Raw genomic sequence first — 26569 nt, 5'->3', positions numbered from 1 at the left:
GACTTCCCACACATGGCTGCCTGGGCTCACTCTGCCTGGATACCCCGCAGAATCCAATGCTATTTTTCCACAGTGTGGAAGGCTTTGTGTTGCTGTGCTTCCAAAGTGTTGCCTGCGATTGGCACAGTTTTCTTTTAAGGTTGTGGAGACCCACAGCTCCCCCCTCTCTGTTGCAATGCATGAGGTTCTTTGGCCTGTCTTTCTGTATCTCCTACTATGACACAGCTCATGTGAGGGGTGGTTTTGATAGCCTCCCCTGCCTGCTGTTGCGTAAGAACCTTAGCCCTTCTATGTTTGATGTCGATCAAGACCTATGTCAGCTTGAAAATGGCAAAAAGTCATGTCTTTGTGACACAAGCCACCACAATATCCCCCATCCATGGTGCTATCCTTGGGCACACTGTTTGGCTTTGGAACTCGCAAGCAGTGGAGATTTTGAAAGTAGCTGTATTCTTCTGGCTCAATTGTTGTCTGGAAAGCTTACTGCCTCCTTCTGCTAACGTAGGCTTAGCCCTGGAAGCTTCTAGCCTCTGTACAATGTAACCTGGGCCTAGAATGTTTTGAGCCTCTGAGACTTCCTTAAGAAGCTCACCCTTGTTCTTTCTGAGCTCTGGGCTGGCTGAGTCAACACAGTTGTTCTGGCTCAAACTCTTATCCCTTATGACATATTTAATCTGGCTTCTCTCCCTTGGCCCAGGATGGCTGTGCTTGGCTGTCTCTCCACCTGGTTTTTCTCCCACTGCAACCCATCTCTCTATTACTGTCCTGGTAAACCTTTCTCCTCTCTGTAAAACTGCCTCCCTTTCCTCTCTCCTCTGTGAGAGTTGTAGGTATCCTATTCTGCCAAATCTTCTCTGACTCACCACGTTTCCTGCCACTCAGTTAGACATCACTTTGAAACATGGGTGCTTCCTTCTCCAAACTAATTTTCCCTACATTTGGGAGTAAAAGCATGTAGCACCATGCCTGGACCTAAGCCTATCTTTTCCTGACATTTGATCTATACCAGGCTGCCTTGACCTCAGATCTGCTTGCCTCTGTCTTGTGGATTAAAGGCTTTTTTGTATCACAAGTGGACCACGCAGACCTAGAAGATCTTTGGGTGGGATCTCTTGCAATGTCCTGAATTAACACTCCTCTACAGGAGATGTTATTGTTTCCGGTATAATTTGGCCTGGACCTTAGGATGAGCCTGAGGTGACTGACTCAGATTATGGTATGGGGTTCCTAGAAGGCTCTTTGGTGGTCCTGGGCCACATTTTGGTCTAGGATAGGGAACTCTTGGTGCACTAGGTCCGCTCACATCTCCTGTACCACCTTGGTGCCTGACTTCATTTGTGAATTGTGTGTGTGTGTGTGTGTGTGTGTGTGTGTGTGTGTGTGTGTGTGTGTGTGTGAGTAATACCTGGAGCGGGAATTTTGTGTCTCTCTCCACCTTAATTCCCCTCTTCTTAACTATGCAGGAAGTTTTTTTTCCTTCCTCCCCAATCACATATTTGATACTGACAGTCAACCTGGGGCTGTGTTGAGACTCTCAGTATTTCCTTCAGCTTGGACTTGGGGCTATCAGTGAGTAAGACAGGCTAAGTGAATCCAGAGATATCAGCTTTCAATGCTACTCTCCAGTTGTGGGCTGAATGGCCACACAACTGCCTCTTCCTAATCCTCCCTGAAAATGGCCTGTATAGGACCAATTCTAGGAACCAGCAGGCATTTCATGTGCTGGTATCACTGGAGAGGCTTTTATTTCTGGCCCTGGGGAGAGAGGAGAATTCTCTCCCCAGACCTGTCTAGTGCACTGACTTACCTGCTTTGTCACCTGTGCTCTGCGGCCTCTGCTTCCATGGGGCTGCACTGCTGACAGCAGCAATGAGGTCCTGAAGGGCTCATGCTAGAAATATAGAGGGCATTGCCACTGTTGTGAGGATAGGTTCAGGGCAGTCAGGAGAGCCTATCTGCATGTGGGTGGCTGGAGGGTGCGGGCTGTACACCTTCCCTAATGCTTTCCCTGCACAGGGATGGTGAGGGGCTGTCCAGGTACTTCTCTCAGGGGCTTAGTGTTGGAATCCAGGTATTGTGGTTTTGTTTCTTTGAAGACTGCAATGCTTCACGGATGCCTGGATGTCTTGGAGCCGTCCTTGCACTTATCCACAGCGATGATTTCATGATCTTCCCTGTTACAAAGTAGTTCTTGGGGGCTTGTCATGGCTGACACCAGGATTCTGCCCTCTTGTGGGGAGCAAGGGACTGTTGCATTGTGAAGGGTGGCATGGGGTTCATTAAGAGCCAGGTACATGCCCATAATCCCAGCACGTGTGAGGCAGAGGCAAGTGGATCTTTGTGAATTCATGGGCAGCCTGGCGTACAGATTGAGTCTAGGATAGCCAGGGCTGTTATGCAGAGAAGCCCTGTCTTGAAAATGTAAAAAGTCAAACAAAAACCAACCAAAGCAAACAAGCAATATAAAGTGTTTAAAGTGTAGGAGATATAGACATCGCAGATGAGAATTCATAATTGAAAGTCTTTTCAACAGATGCCTCAATCCTGGGAGAAAGGGAATCTCGAGGTGCCCAGCTTCCTGTACTTCACAGGCAGAAGTTTGCAGCTGGGATGTCCTGGGCAATAGCATAGCACACAGCTTAATGTTGCTGGAAGCCGAGTTTAAATTTGATTTTGTCCCTGTAGGACCCTGGAGGGAGTTTACATGTGTTAAGGGTTGGCATGTGTGGGGCTAGTGGAAGGTGTTTTCCTGGCATTACCTAGGAAGGCCTTGGCGGAGGTTGATGACTGCAGTGGTCATAGTATGGTGAGAGGAGATGTGCAAGTGACTGAGGAGCAAGACTTCAGGATAATGAAACCCTGGCCACTGCAGGCAGCTCCTGTGCTACCAGCCAGAGGTACTTGCTGGATCTGCAGTCTGTTCTGGACTGGGTAGCCCTGTGTGAGTGCCAAGTGAATGCAGTGCCAGGTATGAGCGATGTGACTGGCAGGAACTGGGCCCAGAGGCAGTTGAGTGCTTAGCCTACCATGTTGCAGTTAGTCAAGAGCTGTCCTTCCAGAAGATTCTGTATATTTCTGTCTTTCTTTAGTGTGACTGGAGGTTTTTCCTGGCTTGATGAGAAGACAATGTTTATGATCTTAGAGCAAGTCCCAGGTCAGCAGAAGGATGCTTCAGTGCTTCTGTGGGAATAACTGATAAATGTTAGTTGTTTAAGTGGCTTGTTGGAAATAATTAACTCATTAAATGTCATCTTACAACTCTACAGCAATCTGCGCCTCTAAGATGAGAAAATTAAAGCCGCTTGAGGTTGCACCGTTGGAAACAAGGGTCCAGGAGAAGGTTTTGTTCAGTCTGAGAATTTGAAACCGTGATGAAAATTCCAGATCTCAGTTCCTATATTTTCACCAGTATTTACACAGGTATGTAATAGTTCACATTTTCTTTCTCTCCCTCTCCTTCCTGTTACCTCGAATCCCTTGCTCTCTCTGCCTGTTTTCTTTCACCTGCAAAGCGAAAGTCCACTTGGCTGGGTGGGGCCAACTCTCTGGATCTGGTTAGGGGGATCATGCAAAGATGCCGCTGGTCACCAGCAGGCATCTAAGCTCTGCTCTGTAATCAGAGCTAGGGCCTGAAGTGACCTGCCTTTATAAACTGTCTCCACAGGGCTCTGTCCAACACTGGGTTGGGCCTGGTAGAGGAGGAAGAGAAGGTGGTGGTTGGAAAGGCTGGCTCTGGCACTCCCTAGTTGTATAGATATCCCACCTATGCCCTTCACTTAAGTCAGGAAACATCCTTGTGCTTGCTGTGGACCTATGTCTATGCAGGACATGGGAATCCAGCCTGGTGATACACAGAGGCTCAGGGTGGTGACGAGGGGTCATGAGCCTTGAGAAGCCTTTCTTAAATGTCAGTATAAGTCCATGTCCCCAAACTGGTCACCAGTGATAGAGAACATGATCCCTTTCCCCATAATCAACTACAAAGCATTCATCTCTTACCATTACCAGACAGACCAAGCCATTTCCTCCCTCCCTCCCTTAAGAAGAGCCTCCTGTGGGCATTGGGTGCAGTGACACTGGTGGCCACAGGGTGGAAGCAGAGTCCTATTCATGAGGCTACTTGGGGTTAACAGGCTAGCTGCTTGGGGGTTTGGGAAGTACAGTCTGACCCCAAGAATCTTGCAGAGATCTTTGCCACCCCCCTCCCTCCACTAAATACATGTTGATGAGATATATACTTTTGACAGAAAGTAAAATGTTCAAACCCCATTTTTTTCTCACATCATATCTCCTGCCCCACAACCTGCCTTTGTGGCTCCAGAATTTGGTCATGTGTCTGAGCCAGGACTTGTCAGAGACAGCATGGTGATGTTAGGTTTTTTCCCATTTTCCTTAATGAGATTCTTGGAGAAGCACAGATTTACACACACACACACACACACACACACACACACACACACACACACACACACTGAGGTATATTCATTTATTATGTATACAATGCTCTGACCTCATGTACATCTGCATAGCAGAAGGGGGCACCAGATTACAATACAGATGGTTGTGAGCCACCATATGGCTGTGGGAACTGAACTCAGGATCATTGGAAGAGCAGTGAGTGCTCTTAAACTTTGAGCCATCTCTCCAGCCGAGACATTTCTTTTCCTTCCACAAAAGAAGAGCCATGTAAACACTAACGATGAACCTGGGAGAAGTGTGTGGCGTACTTCTTAGACATTCATATCAACAGAGGCTGTTTGCATCTCTTGTTGAAGACCAATCAGCTGAAGGGTGACCAACAACTGGGACGCAGACAGGGCCAGGGAAATACTATGCTTACAGGAGATGGTATTTAACATTTCTAGAGTTCAGAGGTATCCAGATAGAACTCTCAGGTCTCATATAATGTAGCAGAAAAATCAACACCATCCTAGCATGCAGAAATCTGAAAACATTCATGCAAAATCGAAAAGGACAAAACCATTTGTAAATAGTTTGCCTGTAAGCTCAAATGAAAATATGTTTAGAAGAATAAAACAATCTGCAGCTAAAGGGGTAACATTCACACTATTTGCCTCCAAGTTTCAAAAACAGGAGAAATATGAATACAAAAGAAAAGAAAAGAAAAAAATTTGACTCCCAGAAACACACCCAAAGTAACCTTGGGGACTGAATATGTTCTGAGAACTGAAAATGTGGTAACGGTATTTTGTCTCCCAAGAAACAGGAGAAAAGACTGAGCCTGTTCAGAGGAAATACTGCTGCTTCTGCCTTTTCTCTCCCAGATAAATTTATAGACATCACTTTTGACCCTATTTAACCTCAGCCTCAGGTAACGTGTCCAGACTCATTCCTGCCACACCCAGTGACTGTTAAGTAACCCAAGTTGTCTGGGTAACCACCAGGGCAGGGAGCCTGAGGAAGGTCTTTGTCCTCTGTCAGTGTTTCCTAGACCAGTCAGTGGCCACAGCAGAGGGTCTAGCCTGGCTTTACCCAGAAAGTTATCTCTGAGCTGGGACATGAGGCTAATAGAAAGACCGGTGATCCCCAGGGTTCCCCTCTTGCTGGTTGCACTCTGGGTGCTCCTCCTGGCTCCAGCCCAGTGTTCCCAAGGCCGTCCCACGTGGCGTTATACTTCATCAGAGGTGGTTATTCCTCGAAAGGTGATCTACCACGGCAAAGGATTCCAAGCGCGAGGACGGCTCTCCTATAGCTTGCGTTTTAGGGGCCAGAGGCATGTCATCCACCTGCGAAGAAAGACACTTTTTTGGCCAAGACACTTGCTGCTGACGACTCAGGATGACCAAGCAGCCTTACAGATGGATTACCCTTATTTCCCTGGAGACTGTTACTATATTGGCTACCTGGAGGGGATCCCTCAGTCCATGGTCACTGTGGATACTTGTAATGGGGGCCTGGCAGGTGTCATGCACTTGGACGACATCGCCTATGAGATCAACCCCCTCGCTGATTCACACAGGTTTGAGCACCTTCTGTCTGAGATAGTAGCTGATCCCGGTGTTATAGGGCCCATGAAGAATTGGAAGTCCATAAGCCATACTACAGTCCCTCCCATCCCTGGAGCACATGCGGACGTTGCTCCCAGAATGTCAAGTAAGAACTATGCTTCCCATGCGGCCGCTATAAAAGGTCATTTTCAAGCAACCTATTCTGTGCACATCATAGCCCGTACTGTAAACAGATCTTGCACGTATTTGTTTTCACTTATCAGTCTGATGGACAGCTATTTGAGGCATATTCAAATACGGTACTATGTTATTCTTTTAACCGTATATAACGTGAGAGATCCATTTCATCACGATTTTACCGTACCAGGAGGCGCTGTTCATAATTACTACGTGACAACCTTTTATAACGTATTTAAGCCGGATGCCTCCACTGTAATTAATAACTATGGACCCTGGGACTCGAACGCCTTCCCAATCGTAGGTGCTATATGTACTGCGAACGGCCTGACTTGTATTGGTAAGAATGGGCGGGCCTTCATATTTATGTCCGTCGTAGTAGCCAATCGCATTGGGAGCAGCTTAGGTCTGAAGTACGATGATGAGCGGTACTGCATTTGTCAACGGAGGGCTACCTGCATTATGTTCTTAGACCCTCGGCTGACAGACACGTTCAGCAACTGTTCCCTTGCGGAGCTCAGCCAAATAATTAACACCCCCGATCTGATGCCGTGCCTCTACTATGACCATCACACTTATTATAACACATCATATACGTATACGATTTGTGGAAACTTCAAAATAGACCCAGGTGAAGACTGTGACTGTGGTTCCCACAAGGCATGTTATGCAGACCCCTGCTGTAATAGTAACTGCAGGTTCATTTCGGGTAGCATTTGTGATAAAGAAACATGCTGTGCAAACTGCACCTACAGTCCTCCTGGGACCCTTTGCAGAACTATGCAGAACATATGTGATCTTCCAGAGTACTGTACAGGGAAATCATTCCATTGCCCAGAGGACACTTATCTGCAAGATGGAACACCATGCTCAGAAGAGGGGTATTGCTATAGAGGAAACTGCAGTGATCGCAGTGTGCATTGCAAGGAAATCTTTGGTGCAAATGCCCAAGTGGCTAACAAAGCGTGCTATGACATCAATAAGGAAAGTTTTAGATTTGGGCATTGCTATAGACCAAGAGAAAGCCTCTCGTACCATACTTGCTCGGATCATGATAAGCTGTGTGGAAGGTTGCAGTGTACCAACGTCACCCATCTCCCACAGTTGCAGGAACATAGTTCCTTCCATCAGTCGGTTATCTCAGGGTTTACCTGCTTTGGGCTCGATGAGCATCGCGCCACAGAAACCATAGATATTGGACATGTGAGAATAGGCGCTCCGTGTTCCAAAACTCAGTTCTGCGATCGAGGGGCTTGCAACGGAACATTATCTGATTTGGATTATGACTGTACCCCGGAAAAGTGCAACTTTAGAGGAATGTGCAACAATAATAGAAATTGCCACTGTCACGTGGGTTGGGACCCTCCAAACTGTGTAGGAGATGGACCTGGCGGGAGCATAGACAGTGGACCCCTTCCACTTAAAAAGCGTACAATAAAACAGAGCCAGCAACCAGTGGTATATTTTAGAATGATCTTTGGTCGTATTTACGTCTTCGTAGGCACACTGCTCATTGGCTATGCCGTTCGTATAGGAGTTACTAGGATTATCAAATTTGAAGAATTGCAAGCTGCTTTACAAAGCAAAGCTGCCCACAGTCATGGACATGCACCCGCTATGCCCAGGTAAAAATGGGTTAGCCTCTTGGCCTCTGCAAAATAAAGAGAACAAAACGGAAAATCTGACGAGGCAAAGCTCAAGCCCACAGCTCCGGAGAGCCCGAGTGTACGGGGACCCAGGAGGTGATGTGTTCCGACACCACCTGTCTCTAATAGGTTGCTGATGCTCACACGGGAATAAATCTTTGGAAACTGAAAATTGGTACTGTTGATTCTGTACTTTTGATACACTTTTGTCGCTGCACTAAACTTGCCCCTTTGGTCGCAGGAGGAGATCTTCAGCCATCCTCTGGGTCCTGGCTTTAGGTCTCCGTCTCAGGATCAACGGGAGATGTCTATATCTCTCTTAAGAATGTATCTGGGATATTTCCATAAGACATGGTTCCTGACCACTGAGGCTTCTCCACCCCTTAAGCACCATGTTTGTCCCTGGTGCCTTCTCCCACAGCTTGTGATGGGATTTTCAAGGCCATTGCTTGAGGTTCCTGAAGACTGGCTTTTCTACCCCAGCTCCAGCACAGAGGGTAAACCCAAGAGGTTGCAACCTTGGTGAATGACCAGTTGGTGGCTGGAGTTTCTCTAAATACTTTCACTACATCTTTCAGACTGGTGGCCTTGCTGTTTACACTTGAATTCTTTTTTCTTAAAGTATTGAATTTGTTGCCTTTACATCCTGATTGTAGCCCCCTCCCTTGTGCATTCCAGTTCCACCCTTCCTCCTGCATTCCCCCTTCCCCCTCCCTTAGTCCTCAGAAAGGGGAGCCCTCCTTCCCTATCATCTGACCTCAGCCTATCAAGTCTCATGTGGACTGCCTGCATCCTCTTCCTGCCTGCTGTGCCAGGGAGAAATGATCAGCAAGTGGGCACCAGAGTACACGTCAGAGGTAGACTTTACGCCCCATGTTATGAGACCCACAAGGAAACCGTGCTGCCCATGGAATACATCTGAGCCTAGGGTCTAGATCTTCACCATGCATGGTACTTGGTTGATGTATCAGTCTTTGCAGCAAAGCCTCCCTCACAACCACCAGGCACGAATTTGTTGGCTCCGTTGGTCTCCTTGTGGAGATCCTGACCCCTCTAGGTGTTTCTATCCTCCAACTCTTCCATAAGACTCCCTGAGCTCCACCTCAAGGTCAGGCTGCTTCGCTCCCCTGGCAGGAGGAGTCTTTCAGAGGACCTCTACGGTAGGCGCCCGTCCTGTTCCCTCTCTTCAACCTCTTCTCGTGTCTGTTCTATCTGTCCATCTGAATGAGAATTAAGCATCCTCCCTAGGGCCCTCCTTGTTATTTAGCCTCTTTAGGTCTGTGTACTGTAGTGTTGTTATCCTGTATTATGTGGCTAATATCCACTTATAAGTGAGCATGTACCATGCGTGTCATTTTGGGTCTGGGTTACCTCACTTAGAATGATCTTTTCTAGTTCCATCCACTTGCCTGCAAATTTCAAGATTTCCTTGTTTTTAATAGCCGAGTGGTATTTCATTGTGTAAATGTACCACAGTCTCTTTATCCATTCTTCAGTTGAACATCTAGGTTGTTTCCAGATTCTGGCTACTATGAATAGAGCTGCTATGAACATAGTTGAGCAAATGCCCTTCCTTGTGGTGGAGCATCTTTCAGGTATATGCCCAGGGCAAGGAAAAGAGGAGTAACTATTCAGGCCTTCTGGCTCCTCTGCTGCCACAACAGCTGAGAACCTTTGTTATTTAACAACTGGGCTCTTAATCAGCTGAAAAGATGTGGAGTGGGCAGCCTTCTCTTGTTCCTGATTTCAGTGGAATTTCTTTGCATTTCTCTCCATCTAATTTGATGTTGGCTATTGGCTTGCTGCATACAGCGTTTATTATGTTTAGCTGTGTGCCTTGCATCCCTGATCTCTCCAAGTCTTTAAAGATGAATGGGTGTTGGATTTTGTCAAGTGGTTTTTGTTTGTTTGTTTTTTCTTCTGGTTTTTTTTGGGGGGGGCATTCATTTAGTTTATATGGTGGATTAAATCGATCAGTTTCTATATATTGAACCATCCCTGCATGCCTGGGATGAAGCCTACTTGGTCATAGTGAATGATCTCTTTGATGTGTCCTTGTATTCAGTTTGTGATTATTTTATTGAGTATTTTTGCCTCAGTGTTCATGAGAGAGATTGTTCTGAAATTCTCTTTCTTTGTTGGGTCTTTGTGAGGTTTAGGTGTCAAGGTGACTGTGGCCTCCTAGAATGAGTAGTTTGAAGGGCATTGGCACTAGCTCTTCTTTGAAGGTCTAGTAGAACTCTGCACTGAAATCATCCAGCCCGCGGATTTTTCGGTTGGGAGACTTTTGATGACTGCTTCTATTGCTGTAGGACTATTTAACTTGTTTACTGGATCTTGATTCAACTTTGCAAGTGGAGTCTATCAAGAACATTTTCCTTTTCCCTTGGATTTCTATAACTTCAAATACGTGTGTCATAGTCTAATCAGTCATCTCAGGACCTACAGCAGTTTTCCATAGAAATCCTAAATATGTGTTTATAGTATAGTGCACATAATTCAGTTTACCAAACTCTGAAATGAAATACATTCATTTGCTTTTTGTCTACTTTTAAGGTTATTTTTGTAGATAAAGGAGTTTGGTTATATAAAAAGTAAGTAAGCCATATGCTTACAATTTCCTTGGCTTGTTGCCAAGTGATAGTAAATTCTTTACATTTTGCCATTAACATGACATTAAAAAAATATAATTCTGAAGTCACTAACACATTTTTTATCAATAGTTATTCAATTTGATCATTACCTTGTGGTAGAGGGCCTATGCAGATGTGATATGCATTATATACAATGGATGATTTCTATTTCTGATCATTTTTATAAATGCATAAATAGCGAAGCTTAGCCAGAATCATCCTGAGTTAGACCAGCAGTTTCTATATGCAAAACATCTCTTTCTGCATATCGAGAGTCCAATTCTTGAAAATCTGGTAATATCATCAGAATTGCATCTAATTCTGATTTTTAAATTGAATCATAAGGACTCTCAAACACCATATTTATATTTTCTGACTTATAAACTGCTCTTTTTGACTTTCTAGCATCAGTGTAAACTTTAGGAGTTCTAGAAATTGGAGTCCTTTTTTATTATACAAGGGAGAATCCAATGAATTCTTTTTATGAACTGAATTCATTTGCTTTTTGGATATTTGTTGTTAATCTCCCCACCCTCTCAGACCACTACAAGCTCTTTGTCAATATTCACTGTCTTTCAATAATAAGGCAATTTTAGCATTAGTGAAAGGCACCATAGTCTCAGTTGGTTCTATTCCACCTATTTTGTGAAATCTCATTTTTTTCTTTTAGGAATCAATTCAGAGCACTCCTTTTAAAATCTGGCAATAAAATTCTACTTTCTTTTTTTCCTTTAAAATTATTTATTTATTTGTTTGTTTCATATCCTGGTGGTAGCCCCACCCTTCCTCAGCTCCCAGCCACACTTTCCTTCCTTATCTCCTATTCTGCCCGCCCCCATTTCTCAGAGAAGGGGAGGCCTCCTTCCCACCCACCCCTGCTCATCAAGTTGCCTCAGGAATGAGCATGTCCTCTTCCCCTGTGGCCTGGCAAGGCTGCCCCACCAGGGGGAAGCAATGAAAGAGCTGGCAAGACAGTCCATATGAGAGAGAGAGAGAGAGAGAGAGAGAGAGAGAGAGAGAGAGAGAGAGAGAGAGAGAGAGAGTCCTAGTCCCCTGAATAGAGGACCCACATGAAGTCTGAGCTACATTGGCTACATCTTTGTAGGGGACCTAGCTACAGTCCATGGAAAGTCCTTGGTTGGTTCCCAGTCTCGCCAGGCCCCTCTAGGCCCTGGTCAGTTGGCTCTGGTGGTCTTTTTTGATGCTCCTGTCACCTCCAGGTCCTGTTCTCCTCTCCCCCTTTTTGTTAGACTCTCTATGCTTCCCCAATGTTTGGCTATGAGTCTCAGCATGTCTCAAGGCAGTGCTGTGTGGAGATTCTCAGGCTAACTCTACTAGGTTCCTATCTGCAAACAGAGCAGAGTGTCCTTAATAGTGTCAGAGGTTGGTTTTCTCTCATGGGATGTGTCTCGGGTTGGGCTAGGCATTGGTTGGACATTCCCTCAGTTTCTGCTCTATCTGCTTTATCTGTATCCCTGCACATCTTGTAGGTAGAATAAATTTTTTTCTTTTTTTTATTAATTTATTCTTGTTACATCTCAATGTTTTATCCCATCCCTTGTATCCTCCCATTCCTCCCCCGCCCCCCATTTTCCCATTATTCCCCTCCCCTATGACTGTTCCTGAGGGGGATTACCTCCCCCTGTATATTCTCATAGGATATCAAGTTTCTTCTTGGCTACCTGCTGTCCTTCCTCTGAGTGCCACCAGGTCTCCCCCTCCAGGGGACATGGTCAAATGCGAGGCACCAGAGTACGTGAGAAAGTCATATCACACTCTCCACTCAACTGTGAAGAATGTTCTGACCATTGGCTAGATCTGGGGAGGGGTTTAAAGTTTACCTCCTGTATTGTCCTTGGCTGGTGCCTTAGTTTGAGCGGGACCCCTGGGCCCAAATCTGCCTATCATATTGTTCTACTTGTAGATTTCTAGGACCCTCTGGATCCTTTTATTTTGCTATTCTCCCATGGGTCTCTCATTTAGAGTCCCAATAGGATGCCTTCCCCTCTGTCTCAGTTTTCTGGTAAGGGAAGGCTTTCGTGGGACATGCCCCTTGGGCTAGTATGCAGATTTAAGTGAGTACATACCATTTGATTCTTTCTGCTTCTGGGTTAACTCACTCATTATGATCATTTCTAGCTCAATCCATTTATCCACAAATTTCGGGAATTCCTTGTTTTTAATAGCTGAGTAGTATTCCATAGTGTATATGTACCACAGTTTCTTTATCCACTCTTCTACTGAGGGACATTTAGGCTGTTTCCATGTTCTGGCTATTATGAATAAGGCTGCTATGAACATGGTTGAGCAAATTTTCTTGTTGTGTGCTGGAGCATCATCTGGGTATATTCCAAGGAGTGGAATAGCTGGGTCTTGAGGAAGCCCTATTCCCATTTTTCTGAGATAGTACCAGATAGATTTCCAAAGTGGCTGTACTAGTTTGCATTCCCACTGGCAATGAAGGAGTGTTCCAGGCTCTTTCCCACTTTTTCCTCTAAGTGGCTTAGTGTCTCTGATTTATGTTGAGGTCTTTAATCCACTTGGATTTGAGTTTTGTGCAAGGTGACAAATATGGGTCCAGTTTCATTTTTTTTGCACATAGACCTCCAGTTAGACCAGCACCATTTGTTGAAGATGCTATCCTTTTTCCATTGAATGGATTTGGCTTCTTTGTCAAAAATCAAGTGACCATATGTGTGTGGATTCATATCTGGGTCTTCGATTCGATTCCACTGATCAACCAGCCTGTTGCTGTGCCAGTACCATGCTGTTTTAATTACTATTGCTTTATAGTACAGTTTGAGATCAGGTATGGAGATTGCTCTGGAGCACCTTTTATTGTACAAGATTGTTTTAGCTATTCTGGGTTTTTTGTTTTTCCATATGAAGTTCAGAATTGAACTTTCAATGTCTTTAAAAAATTGTGTAGGTATTTTGATAGGGATTGCATTGAATCTGTAGATTGCTTTTGGTAGGATGGCCATTTTTACTATGTTAATTCTCCCGATCCATGAGCAAGGAAGATCATGCCATCTTCTCAGGTCATCTTCAATCTCTTTCTTCAGAGTTTTGAATTTTTTTTCATACAAGTCCTTCACTGGCTTAGTTAGGGTAATTCCTAGATATTTTATATTGCTTGTGGCTAATGTGAAGGGGGTGGTTTTTCCTAATTTCTTCCTCTGCAAGCTTGTCATTTGTGTATAGGAAGGCTACAGACTCTTTTGAGTTAATTTTGTATCCAGCCAATTTGCTGAAGGTTGTTTATCAGCTTTAGGAGTTCTCTGGTGGAATTTTGAGGGTCACTTATGTACACTATCATATCATCTCTGCAATAGGGATAATTTGACTTTCCTCCTTTCCCATTTGGATACCCTTGATCTCCTTTTGTTGTCTTATTGCTCTGGCTAGAACTTCGAGTACTATATTGAAGAGATATGGAGAGAGTGGGCAGCCTTGCCTTGTTCCCGATTTTAGAGGAATTTCCTTTTCCTTGAGTATCTCACCATTTACTTTGATTTTGGCTAATGGCTTGCTGTATATAGCCTTTATTATGTTGAGGAAAGTGCCTTGTATCCCCGATCTCTCTAAAACTTTAAACATGAATGGGTGTTGAATTTTATCAAATGCTTTCTCTGCATCCAAGGAGATGATCATGTGGTTTTTTTATTTTCAGTTTGTTTATATGGTGGATTACATTGATGGATTTCCGTATATTAAACCATCCCTGCATGCCTGGAATGAAGCCTACTTGGTCATGATGAATGATATCTTTGATGTGTTCCTGTATTCGTTTTACAAGTATTTTATTTAGTATTTTTGCATCTATGTTCATAAGAGAAATTGGTCTGAAATTCTCTTTCCTTGTTGAGTCTTTGTGAGGTTTAGGTATCAATGAGACTATGGCCTCATAGAATGAATTTGGTAATTTTCCATCCATTTCTATCTTTTGGAGTAGCTTGAAGAGTATCGGTATTAGCTCACCCTTGAAGGTCTGGTAGAATTCTGCACTGAAACCATCTGGCCCTGGGCTTTTTTTGGTTGGGAGACCATCGATGATTGCTTCTATTTCTGTAGGGGAAATGGGACTATTTAGCTTGTTTATCTGTTCTTCATTCAACTTTGGCAAGTGAAATTGATCAAGAAAATCGTCCATTTCCCTTAGATTTTCAAATTTTGTGGTGTATATGCCTTCAAAGTAGGATCTTATGATTCTTTGAATTTCTTCAGTGTCTGTTGTTATGTCTCCCTTTTCATTTCTGATTTTGTTGATTTCAATACTGTCTCTCTGCCTTTTAGTTAGTTTGGCTAATGGTCTGTCTATCTTGTTGATTTTCTCAAAGAACCAGCTTTTGGTTTTGTTGATTCTGTTTCTAATTTGTTAATTTCAGCCCTGAGTTTGATTATTTCCAGGCGTCTACTCCTCTGGGTGGTTTCTCTGCTTCTTTTTTTTCTAGGGCTTCCAGTTGTGTTGTTAAGATGCTTATGTGCGATGTTTCCAATTTCTTTTAAAGGCACTTAGTGCTATGAATTTTCCTCTTAGCACTGCTTTCAATGTATCCCACAAATTTGGGTATGTTGTGTCTTCATTTTCATTGAATTTCAGAAACTCCTTGATTTCTTTCTTTATTTCTTCCCTGACCCAGGTGTCATTTAGCAGAGAGTTGTTTAGTTTCCACGTACGTGTAGGCTTTTTGTTATTTCTGTTGTTGTTGAATTGCAGCCAGGTAGAATAAATTTTGAGTTGAAGTTTTCATGGGTGAATTGGTGTTCCCCTCCCCCTATTAGGAGACTTGTCTAGTTAGAAGGTGACCTCTTCAGTCTCTATGGCCACTGCTACTAGGAGCCGCTGCTAGAGCCCTTCTCATATGTCCTTGAGAGCCTCCCCTGACTTCTTTTTTCAGCTTGCCATAGAGATGCCTTCACCCATAGCTTTTCTTTTCTCTACATGCCTTTTTTCCTCCTGCCCGGTTCTCCCAAGGTCTAACCTCTACCCTCATATCCATCTGCGTTTCCTCTCCTACCCTTTTCCCTCTTTGACCACTACCTCTGTCTATTTTATTTCTCCTCCTGAGTGAGATTTAAGCATCATGCATTGGATCCTCCTTCTTCCTTATCTTCTTTGTGTCTGCGCGTTGTAGTATGTTTACACTGTACTATATGGCTTTAACCAACTTATAGTGAGTACATACCATGTGTGTCTTTCTGGGTCTGGGTTACCTCACTCAGGTCGATCTTTGTAGTTCCAGCTTCTGCCTACAATTTCATTATTTCTTTGAGTGTAATAGTTGAGTAGTACCCACATTTTCTTTATCCACTATTCAGTTGAGGGACATCTAAGTTGTTTCCAGATTCTGGCTGTTACAAATGAAGATGCTATGAACATAGCTGAGAAAGTGTCCTTGTTTATGGTGGAGCATCTTTGGGGTATATACCCAGGAGTTGAATGGCTAGATCTTGTGGTAGAGCTATTCTCAACTGTTTGAGAAAGTGCCAGATTGACTTCCAAAGTGGTTGTACAAGTTTGTACTCCCCACAAAGGAGGAGTGTTCCCCTTGCTCCATATCCTCGCCGTCATGTGCTGTCACTTGAGTGTTTGGTCTTAGTCATTCTGATTGGTGTAAGATGGAATCTCAGAGTCATTTTGATTTGCATTTCCCTAGTGACTAAGGACATTGAGCATTTCTTTAAGTACTTCCGGGCCATTCAAGACTCCTCTGTTGAGAATTCTCCTGTTAGCTCTGTACCCCATTTTTAAATTGGGTTATTTTGTTTGGTGGTATTTAATGCTTTGAGTTCCTTATATTTTTGGGTATTAGCCATCTGTCTGATGTAGGATCAATGAAGATCTTTTTTTCCAATATGTAAACTCTTGTTTTGTTCTATTGTCAGTGTCTGTGGCCTTTCAGAAACTTTTCAGTTTCAAGAAGTCTAATTTATTAATTGTTGATCTTAGAGCCTGAGATGTTAGTGTGTTGTTCAGGAAGTTGTCTCCTGTGCCAGTGAGTTCAAGGCTCTTCCCCATTTCTCCTCTAATAGCTTTAGTTTATCAGGTGCTATGTTGAGGTCTTTGATCCACCTTAACTTGAGTTTTGTGCAGGGTGATAAGTATGGATCTATTTGCATTTTTCTCGGCTGCCTCACAGGAACATTGTCATCACACAGGGGAATGGACCAGATGGGCAGAGGAGGGCTGAGAAAGTAGAATCAGTTTGTAGAAGCAGCCATGGCTTCTGCCTTCATTTCCAAATCTGACAAATGTACAAACCCATGAATACTGAGTTCTCTGCATCAATTTCTTTAGAACTCATAGGACAACAATGTGTTGCAGCCACAGCTATGTCATCACCACAGAGCCACCCAGTGAGTGGTCAGGAGCTGTTAGCTGCTAACCCAAGCTCAGTCATTATCACTACCTACATTGGCCTCAGTTCTCAGTGCTGAGCTTCACACACATTTTATTACCAGCCCCACAGCTGGGCAGGGATGGCTCTGTTGTGCATGGTTTGTGTGAGGATGATGGAGAGACTGAAGTCATCTGGGTTCATGGTCACAGGCCCTGCCTGATTTCCCTGTTGTCTCTAACTTGAATCTTACACAGTCTCTAGCCATGGAATCTTACTGAGTCTCTGCCCTGAGTCTTGGCTTCCACAGTCTCAGGGGTCCTTTGCTTCCTCAGGATCTGACTGATCCTTGTCCCCACACAGAATCACCTCTGCCCTCTGCAGGTTTTTCAAGTCAGAATTTGTACTACATTTTAACGTAATCTATGGGCTGTGGAAACTGCTGTGTGCTTGAAGTTCTTACCACAATAGAACAAAGACCCAAGTTTGGTACTCCATAAGTAGAAAAAGAGGTAGGTGTGGTAGCCAAGGATTAATCCCACCTCTGGCACTTTTAGACAGTGTGATCCTTGGGACTCACTTGCCAGACAGTCTAGCCAGATGCCATGTGATGGAACTTTTTTCAAGACTATCATGTAGATTGACAGAAGAAGTGTCAACATGTGCACACACACAAACATATGTACAAACACACATACACACGCAGTGAGAGGGACTCACACATGTAGAGAGAAAGAGAGACAGAGACAAAGTGAGACAGAGAGACACACACATATAGACATACAGAGAAACAGAGAAAAAGTATGAAAACACATATGACAATGGAAAACTGAAAGTGGAGCAAGCATGTGGACAATTCGAAGATTACTGCCCATTGTACTTGTAGAGAGAATCCCTGTGGACAGACAGCCCAAACACAGAAGAATCCAGCCCTCCATTGCCAAGAGCCACCCTGTTAAGGGAGCTCACTAGGCATCTGGGCTGTCTAAGAGTTGATTTGCCAGGTCTGTACAGTGATGCACCCCAGAATTGCTTCCAGCCTCTGACTACCCTGTCAATTGTGCATTGCTGCATCTCTCTAAAAGCTAGAATTAGAGCCAGGAATGGTGGCACACGCCTTTAATCCCAGTACCCAGGGAGGCAGAGGCAGGTGAATCACTTTGAGAGTAAGACCAGCCTGGTCTACAAAGTGAGTCCAGGACAGCCAGGGTTGGACAGAGAAACCCTGTCTGGAAAACAAAAAGTAAAAACATCTGGCATTGGTGTGAACTGTTACTTTCTGGGTATTGACGAGCTCTGATTGAGCAAACTTCCTATAGGATCTTGTTGAAGATGTACTGTTTGTTATTCAGATGAATTAATCCCTGATTATGGAATTCCTGATTTGATTCAGTAGTTTTAACAGTTAAAGTTAGCTTATGGCTGCCATAAATACCTTTGTGGACCTCCATATGCCTCACTAGGGACTGGCTGGAAGTAGATTTATGACCTCAGATATGACTCCACTCCAGACAGTACTACGAATCCTGATATTTCAGCATAAACAGACGCAAGTTGGTTTCAAATTTCCTGTGAACCCAAGATGAAATGAGGCTATCTAGAGATGCCTGAATACTGGTTTTTTTTTTTTTTTAGAATGAAAGACAGATAAAATTGATTGTCCTGAACTCTTAATGAACTAAGAGATAGCTGGATATTGAAATAGTTAGGTCAGTCTTAATTGATAAGTCATATGTTCCTGTAAGTTTCAGACCCTATCAACCTTTGTCATTCTGAACTCACAATGAACTTATGTGATGAATACATAGATAAGAAATGTTTATCTTTAAAACATGTAATCTGTTGTATTTTAGAATTTATCTGTTTTTGTGATTAATTGTGCTCTTTTGACTATGAGGTAATTTCCTTTTCTCAGAAGTATAAGTTCAGTCACCAACAATAAACTGTGTTGAAAACTGGAAACTTGACTTCAGTTGAAGGCAAGATGTCTAATTTCATCCACCTTTTCTCTTGAATTTGTGTGTGTGAGAGCTGTTTATTCTCTATCTCTCTCTTATTTCTTATTTCCCTGTAGATTCGCAAATAAGTTAGAAGACTCAGAGCTTTTTTTACCCAAGCCTAAATTTACACTGGCTTACTGGAGATCTCCACAAGGAGGCCTGTCTACAGATCAAAGAGCCTCCTTTTCAACCCTTACCCACATCTAGCCAATGGACAGGACATTCTCCACAGTTGAGTGGAGAGTGGGGTACGACTTTCACACGTACTCTGGTGCCTCATATTTGACCATGTCTCCTGGAGGGGGAGACCTGGTGGCACTCAGAGGAAGGACAGCAAGTTATCAAGAAGAGACTTGATACCCTATGAGCATATACAGGGGGAGGAAATACCCCTCAGGAACAGTCATAGGGAGGGGAGTAAAAGGAAAATGGGAGGGAGGGAAGAATCAGAGGATACAAGGGATGGGATAACCATTGAGATGTAACAAGGATAAATTAATTATAAAAAAAAAGAAACTTAAAAAAAAGCCTCCTTTTCATTTGACAAAATCCAACACCCTTTCATGTTTAAAGTTTTGGAGAGATCGGGAATACAAGGCACTTATCTAAACATAATAAAGTCTATATACAGCAAGCCAAACACCAACATCAAATTAAATAGAAAGATGCTCAAGGAAATTCCTCTAAAATCAGGGACCAGACAAGGCTGCCCACTTTCTCCATATCTCTTCAATATAGTTCTTGAAATTCTAGCCAGAGCAATAAAACAACAAAAGGAGATCAAGGGGATCCAAATGGGAAAGGAGGAAGTCAAACTATCCCTATTTGCTGATGATATGATAGTGTACATAAGTGACCCCCAAAATTCCACCAGAGAACTCCTAAAGCTGATAAACACCTTCAGCAAATTGGATGGATACAAAATTAACTCAAAAAAGTCAGTAGCCTTCCTATATACAAATGACAAACATGCAGAGGAAGAAATTAAGAAAGCTACACTCTTCACGATAGCCACAAGCAATATAAAATATCTAGGAGTAACTCTAACCAAGCAAGTGAAGGACTTGTTTGAAAAAAAAAACTTTAAATCTCTGAAGAAAGAGATTGAAAATGACATCAGAAGATGAAAGGATGTCCCTTGTTCATGGATCGGGAGAATTAACATAGTAAAAATGGCCATCTTACGAAAAGCAACTTACAGATTCAATGCAATCCCCACAAAAATACCTACACAATATTTTAAAGACATTGAAAGATCAATTCTCAACTTCATATGGAAAAACAAAAAACCCAGAATAGTAAAAATAACCCTATACAATAAAAGATCTGCTGGAGGAATCTCCATTCCTGATCTCAAGCTGTACTATAGAGCAACAGTAATTAAAACAGCATGGCACTGGCACAACAATAGGCCAGTGGATCAATAGAATCGAATCAAAGACCCAGAAATGAATCCACACACATATGGTCAATTGATTTTTGACAAAGAAGCCAAATCTATTCAATGGGAAAACGATAGCATCTTCAACAAATGGTGCTGGTCTAACTGGACGTCTACATGTAGAAAAATGCAACTGTACCCATATTTGTCACCATGTACAAAACTCAAGTCCAAGTGGATTAAAGACCTCAACATAAAACCAGAGGCACAAAATGAGTTAGAAGAAAAAGTGGGTAAGAACCTGGAAAACACTGATACAGGAGACAACTTCCTGAACAGAACACCAACAGCCCAGGCCTTAAGGTCAACCATTAGTAAATGGGACCTCATGAGGCTGAGAAGCATATCTATAAACCACATACACTTCAGGGCTTTCCAGAGGGCTGATGGGTCCATGTCCAGTCATAGTTATTGGTGGTGGAGTAAGCAGTGATTGTGCAGGTGAGAGATAGGGACTGTGAGGGCTACACTGGTCCAGGACTCGACTCCTAAAGCTGCACCTGGCCTAGGACAGTTGGAGAAAAGGAACACTGACCTCAGTCAAGAACAAGATAAACAACATGCTCACCCATGTAATTCTTCTGAAACTCTTGAGACAGTAACCAGAGGGGGTAGCCACCAGGGAGAGGCATCTTGATTGCTCTGAAGTTGAGTGCTTGGGTTTTATGTGGTTTGACCTCCCCCTGCTGGCCTTGAATTTCACTCAAGGAAGGTTTACATCTTTCCTGGCACTGAAGTCCCTTTACTGTGTCTCTTGCACAGTAAAACATGGCTGTTTCCTCAGTGGTCACAGAGTTCAGCTGCAGGAAAAACTGGTCCTTGCATGTTTCTCTAGTGATGGAGATGTGGCTCTTGAGGTAAAGGCTGATATTAGTGCTACCACCACTACTTATGTGCCATATCTACACTGGGCTCTTCCTTGAGAGATGCCTGCTCCAGGCCTAGGCACAACCATGTGTGATTGAATACCCAATGACAGTGCAGGTGACTGTGTGGGCTTCACCAAGCCCATTCCTGACTCCTTCAGTTCCACATGGGACAAGACGCCTGTTGAGAAGAAACATGGCCATCAGTCAAATACAAAAGGAATAACATGCCCATCCATGTCCCCTTTTTGAAAATACTGAGACTCATAACAAGGAAGAGCCACAGGGAGAGAGGCAAGACCAGGATAGCCATGAGCAGCCTTTGATTGAGGTTCCTCTGAGAAGGAATCAGGAGCTTCTCAGCCAGGACTGAGCTTTCAGCCTGAGATTGGGGGCTGCTTTTCATGTGGGAGGCTCATAAGGAGATAAAAGGGGTACAATGTACCCACTTTCCCTCTACAGAAGGTGATTTTTCTTCTTCTACATAGAGGAATGGGAGAAACAAACCTCAGGAATGTTTTTTTGTTCACTGTCTGGTTTTCATGCTTCCAGGGAACCAGAACTGGAGTGCAGACTTTCAGGAATATATATGTGAAGGTATTTCATTAAGTGAGTCCCCGTTCTTGGATAGCCAAGGACGCACTGTCCTCATTTCACGAACATCACTGTGAGTTTGTATGTCTGTAATGCCAATGATAATTTCAAATGAATTGTGTTGGTAAGGTGTCTATGGAAGTTTTCATATTTAAGGAATGTTTCAAATACTTCCTTGTTAGAACAATGGAGACACTTTGTTCTTTTCAGTCGTATATGAAATACAACTCCTTAATAAGCACACTTAGTGCATGTTACTTCATTTCCTTAAAGAAAAGTGACAGGGTCCAAATGGAGTTCCATTGCTTTAAGCTCAGACCAGGCACCTGCTTACACAGAAACACTAGACCTGAAGCCAGCTTCTGATGACTCCAGTCTTATCCTGTCCTGTCCTAACCTTGCAGTGTCCTGTCCTGACCTCCATTCTTCTTACCTCATCTTCCTTTCTACCTTGTCCGTTCTTCTCCTCTACTGTACTTTCTCCTCCCCACTCTCCTTCCCTCTCCTCCCCACTCTCCTTCCCTCTCCTCCCCACTCTCCTTCCCTCTCCTCCCCACTCTCCTTCCCTCTCCTCCCCACTCTCCTTCCCACTCTCCTCCCCTCTCCTCCCCTCTCCTTCCCACTCTCTCCCCTCTCCTCCTCCCCTCCTTCCCACTCATCGCCTCCCCTCCTACCCGCCTCTTCCCTCTCTCCCTCTCCTCCTCACTCTCTTTCCCTCTCCTCCCCTCTCCTCCCCACTCTCCTTCCCTCTCCTCCCCACTCTCCTTCCCTCCTCCCCCTCTCCCTCTCCTCCCCTCACCTACCCTCTCCTTCCCTCTCCTCCTCTCTCCTTCCCTCTCATCCCCACTCTCCTTCCCTCTCCTCCCCTCTCCTCCCTCCTCTCCTCCCCTCTCCTTTCCTCTCCTCTCCTTTCTTCCCCTCTCCTCCCCTCTCCTTCCCACTCTCCTCCCCTCTCCTCCCCACTCTCCTTCCCTCTCCTCCCCTCTCCTCCCCTCTCCTTCCCTCTCCTCCCCTCTCCTCCCCACTCTCCTCCCGTCTCATCTCCTCCTCTCCTGTCTCCTCCTCTTTTCTCACTTGAACCTGAGACAGAGAGAATCAGTCCTGTCAATAACTTTCAGTTACTCCTTTGCCACAGACCATCTCAGTTGGGTATAGGTCCTTGGGAACAGGTGTTCTCGGAATGTTGTGCACAAGGATTTGGTGAAGTGACAAACAGTCCAACCCAGGGGAGAGTTTAGATCTGAGTGTGTTTTGCAGGCAAGCAATCTAGATTTTTAGACACATTTTTTGAAATGGGCAGTATGTGGTCACATTTTTTTTTCATGGATTAGTTTCAAGGCAGTCAGTGAAGCAATCAGGCACACACAGGACAAAGAACAGAATGCAAAGTAATAGTGTTGTCGTCATTCTTAAGTCATTATCTTGGTATCAGTACGCATGTGCCCTCTTTATCAAGGGTCAGCGTTCTCTCATTATGCCAAACATCTCTGTGCCAAGACAGGTTTTTCTTAGTTCTTCTTTTTATCTGAGTACCACTCTCTGGAGCTTGCTTAAACACTTTATTTGTAAATCATCATATAAAATATTAACTGATGATTAATTCTTAGCCATGTTTCTTTTAACAAGTGGAGCAGAACTTGGTGGTGGTCTCTGGGCCTGAATGGTCCTTGGCTGCAGTCACATGTTAGGGAGTTTCACGGAAACAGTAATATAAGAGTAAGATTACGGGAAAAAAATAAAGACAGAATATGCCAACACAATGAGTAAAAAGAAGGCTGCAGTCAGTTACTCCTGGCAGGAACAACAGACCCATTCCAAGAGGCTCTGCCTGGCCAGGGGCCGTCGCCTTGGGTTGTGCGGTAACATTTGTCACACAGACGCCACTGGAGGGGTCGTGACACTCCTTCCCCATGGTGCTCCCCTATTAGGAGCTTTTGGCAGTGCAGACTGAAAATTGTCACATGAACAGATTTTAACTATGCTCACCAATTAGGTCTAGGTCTGCGTATTATATAAATCACATTTGATTCACTCCCGTGAGCTATTTTTAATTTAAAAAATTCTGGTAACGACCACATTAACAGAAAATATTGAGAATCTGAAACACTTCCTGGATGAAGCGATCACTCTGTTCCCATATCCCATGGTGCACAGCATGGATCTATCTCTTCATAAGGTGACTCTGAAATGGAACTGTCAGCAGGATCTAAAGAAATGTGCAGAGCCCACAGGTGGCTGATCATTTTGTCCTCAAATATGGACACATCTGCAATATCCCCCAGGAATTTACTCAATAATGAGCATGTGCTGATCAGATCAGTGTTTTCCCATCAGAATTAACAAGATATAACAATCTTTTTATATGTACTTGGAGAGGTAATGTTGAGTGTGAGTCTCAGCATCTGCTTGGATCTCTTGCTGCGTGGAGTCCTTCAGGGGACCTCTATGGTAGGCTCAGGTCCTGTTCTTTCTCTTCAACTGCTTCTGTTGTCTAGTCTATGTATCCTTCTGAATGAGCAGTAAGCATCCTCCCTAGGGCCCTCCTTGTTATTTAGCTTCTTTAGGTCTGTGTACTGTAGTGTTGTTATCCTGTATTATGTGTCTAATTTTAGCTTTGAAGTGAGTATATACCTTGCATATCTTTCTGGGTCTGGGTTACCTCACTCAGGATGATTGTTTATAATTCCAATTGCCAGAAAATTTCAAGATATCTGTGTTTTTAATAGCTGAGTAGTATTCCATTGTGTAAATGTACCACAGTTTGTTTACCCATTCTTTGGTTGAGGGACATGTAGGTTGTTTCTATCTTCTGGCCAAACTTTGGGGTGGAACACAGAGAGTCTTTTGGAAGAGTTGGGGTATAAAAGGACTTGAGGGGACAGGAGGTCCACAATGAGACCAAGAGAGATAACAAATCTGGGCCCAGGGTGGAGTGAATGGGCCTGCAGAGACAAATGCAGCAAGCAAGGACTATGCACAGGGTTGACCAAAACACCCTGCTCAGATGACGTGAATAGGCATCACAGGCTCCCTGCTGGTCTCATAATATGGACACTGGGGCTCTCTATGCCATGGACTCTGGTGCCCATTCATCGATCAATTCCCCCTGTTGGGGCAGCTTTGCCAGGCCACAGAAGAAGAGGATGCAGGCAATCCAGATGAGACTTCATAGACTGGGATCAGATGATAAAAGAGGAGGGTTTGCCATTTCTGAGGACTAGGCCAAGAGGGTGGGAGATAATAGAGGGAAAGTAAGAGCAAGAGGAGGTGAGGGAGGGGGCAACAATTGGGATGTCCATTGAATAAATTAAAATTAAAAATCACTGAATATATGTATTCTTTATTGAGTCATGAAAGGATAAGAGAAAAACAATCAATTTTTTTTTTTTTTTTTTGCACAACAAGGGGTAGAGGGTTTGTAAGAACATCACCTGGGATTGGAGACCTGTAGGCAGGAGAGAAAGGCAAGTTTATCTTGGGTAAACATTTTACTTGGTAAACCTTGTGTTCTGTGAATGCTGATCTCACCATGTAGGTTCTGAACTCACAAGAAGATTTGTTCCTGGGCTCACACTGAAGTCTCTTCCATGTGTGTCTTGCACAGTAGTCCACGGCAGTGTTCTTAGTTCTCAGATTTCTCCCATGCAGATACACAGTGTTCTGCGAGTCATAAGCGCAGATTGTGGATCAGCCCTTCACAGGATCTTTATCACTCACTTTTGCTATTAGTAATGTCTGAGGTGAACTCCAGACGCGTCCCTTGAGGCTACTTGACCCAGTGCCTGGCAAATCTGCCTGATGTGGATTGAGAATGTGCACAAGAAAGTCTCGTGCACCCTGCAGACATCATAAGCCACCTGCAGACCTTACCAGCTGCAGCTCACACTGGACACTGGCAAACACAAAGAATTCTGGCAAGGAAACTGTCACACATGTCCAACCTCCATTTTACTGGGCTCTTTTTCTTTTCGGTAGCTGAGAAAACCTTTATTTTTGTGCCATCCAGCTAAAGGAGGAGCTCTGGAATGGAATCTGTAAAAAGAACATTTACCAGCACAGATAACAGTAAAGAAAAGAAGGAGGTTGTGGCACTTACAGCATTAAAATATCTTTTAAATACAATACTAAAACAATTCTTTCTGATTTTTGGTCCATAGTGCCTCTGCGTACCCTACACTCTTCAAAGAACATAATAAAATATTGATAATTTTGGAGATTTATCACAAAGCTGCATGATACTAAATGCACCAAAGGATCAAATTTTTTTACTTATAGTCCAGTAGTGTAGCATACTAGAGCTTTAGAGTTAAATTTATTTCATAAATATATTTATTAGTAATAAAATAACTTAGAAAATGTATGACTACATACATATACACACATATTATACATAATACATATACATATATGTATATACATTAAGATGCCTTTTTTGTCATGGGTTTGAATTAAAAACCTTAAGAATTGAGTCCTTATCCTCAGAGTAAGCAAAGGTGCTATGTGTATCATCACAGCATATCGTTGAGGTGTCTTCAGCATAAATCTAAGGTCATGTTACATTCTCCAGAATACATGAGGATGTGGGATTACCAAAATGGTTATGAGTTATGTTTCAAGATTTAGACAGTCCCAAACCTCCTTAAGGGAAAGATTGTTGCTTCCTAATTTTTCGATTGAGGAATTTATTCCACTTTGAGGGAAACTGTGTTTGTGGTACCAAAATTTTCATATGGATTGTGGCATTTCTATTTCTGTGACATTCTCGGGAGATTGACTTAGGTTCAAAAGTATTACAATAGCAATCTATAGTCACATCTGCTTTGGGTCTTTCAGGGAAAACCTTACAACTCATTAGGGAATGGTCTCTTGAGGGGCTCTTTTCATTAGCTTGGTTCCATGTGG

The 26569-nt window shown here is 43.6% G+C and overlaps 1 protein-coding gene and 1 gene segment (V, D, J or C); both read left to right on the top strand.

Moving 5' to 3' along the window:
• LOC127195443 (disintegrin and metalloproteinase domain-containing protein 21-like) overlaps positions 1-7775 on the top strand; it is a 31642-nt gene extending 23867 nt beyond the window's left edge. The window contains exon 4 of the mRNA XM_051152855.1: positions 5406-7775. Within this exon, the coding sequence (XP_051008812.1) occupies positions 5406-7775 (2370 nt within the window). The remainder of the gene's footprint in view (positions 1-5405) is intronic.
• Positions 1-26569, top strand: part of LOC127194936 (Ig gamma-1 chain C region secreted form-like) — a 220430-nt gene that overhangs the window by 26995 nt on the left and 166866 nt on the right.

The sequence above is a fragment of the Acomys russatus genome, chromosome 1 (genome assembly GCF_903995435.1).
Source record: "Acomys russatus chromosome 1, mAcoRus1.1, whole genome shotgun sequence".
Taxonomy (NCBI): Eukaryota; Metazoa; Chordata; class Mammalia; order Rodentia; family Muridae; genus Acomys; species Acomys russatus.
The sequence above is the reverse complement of the archived record's forward strand: the minus strand, read 5'-3'. Positions and strand labels throughout refer to the sequence as shown.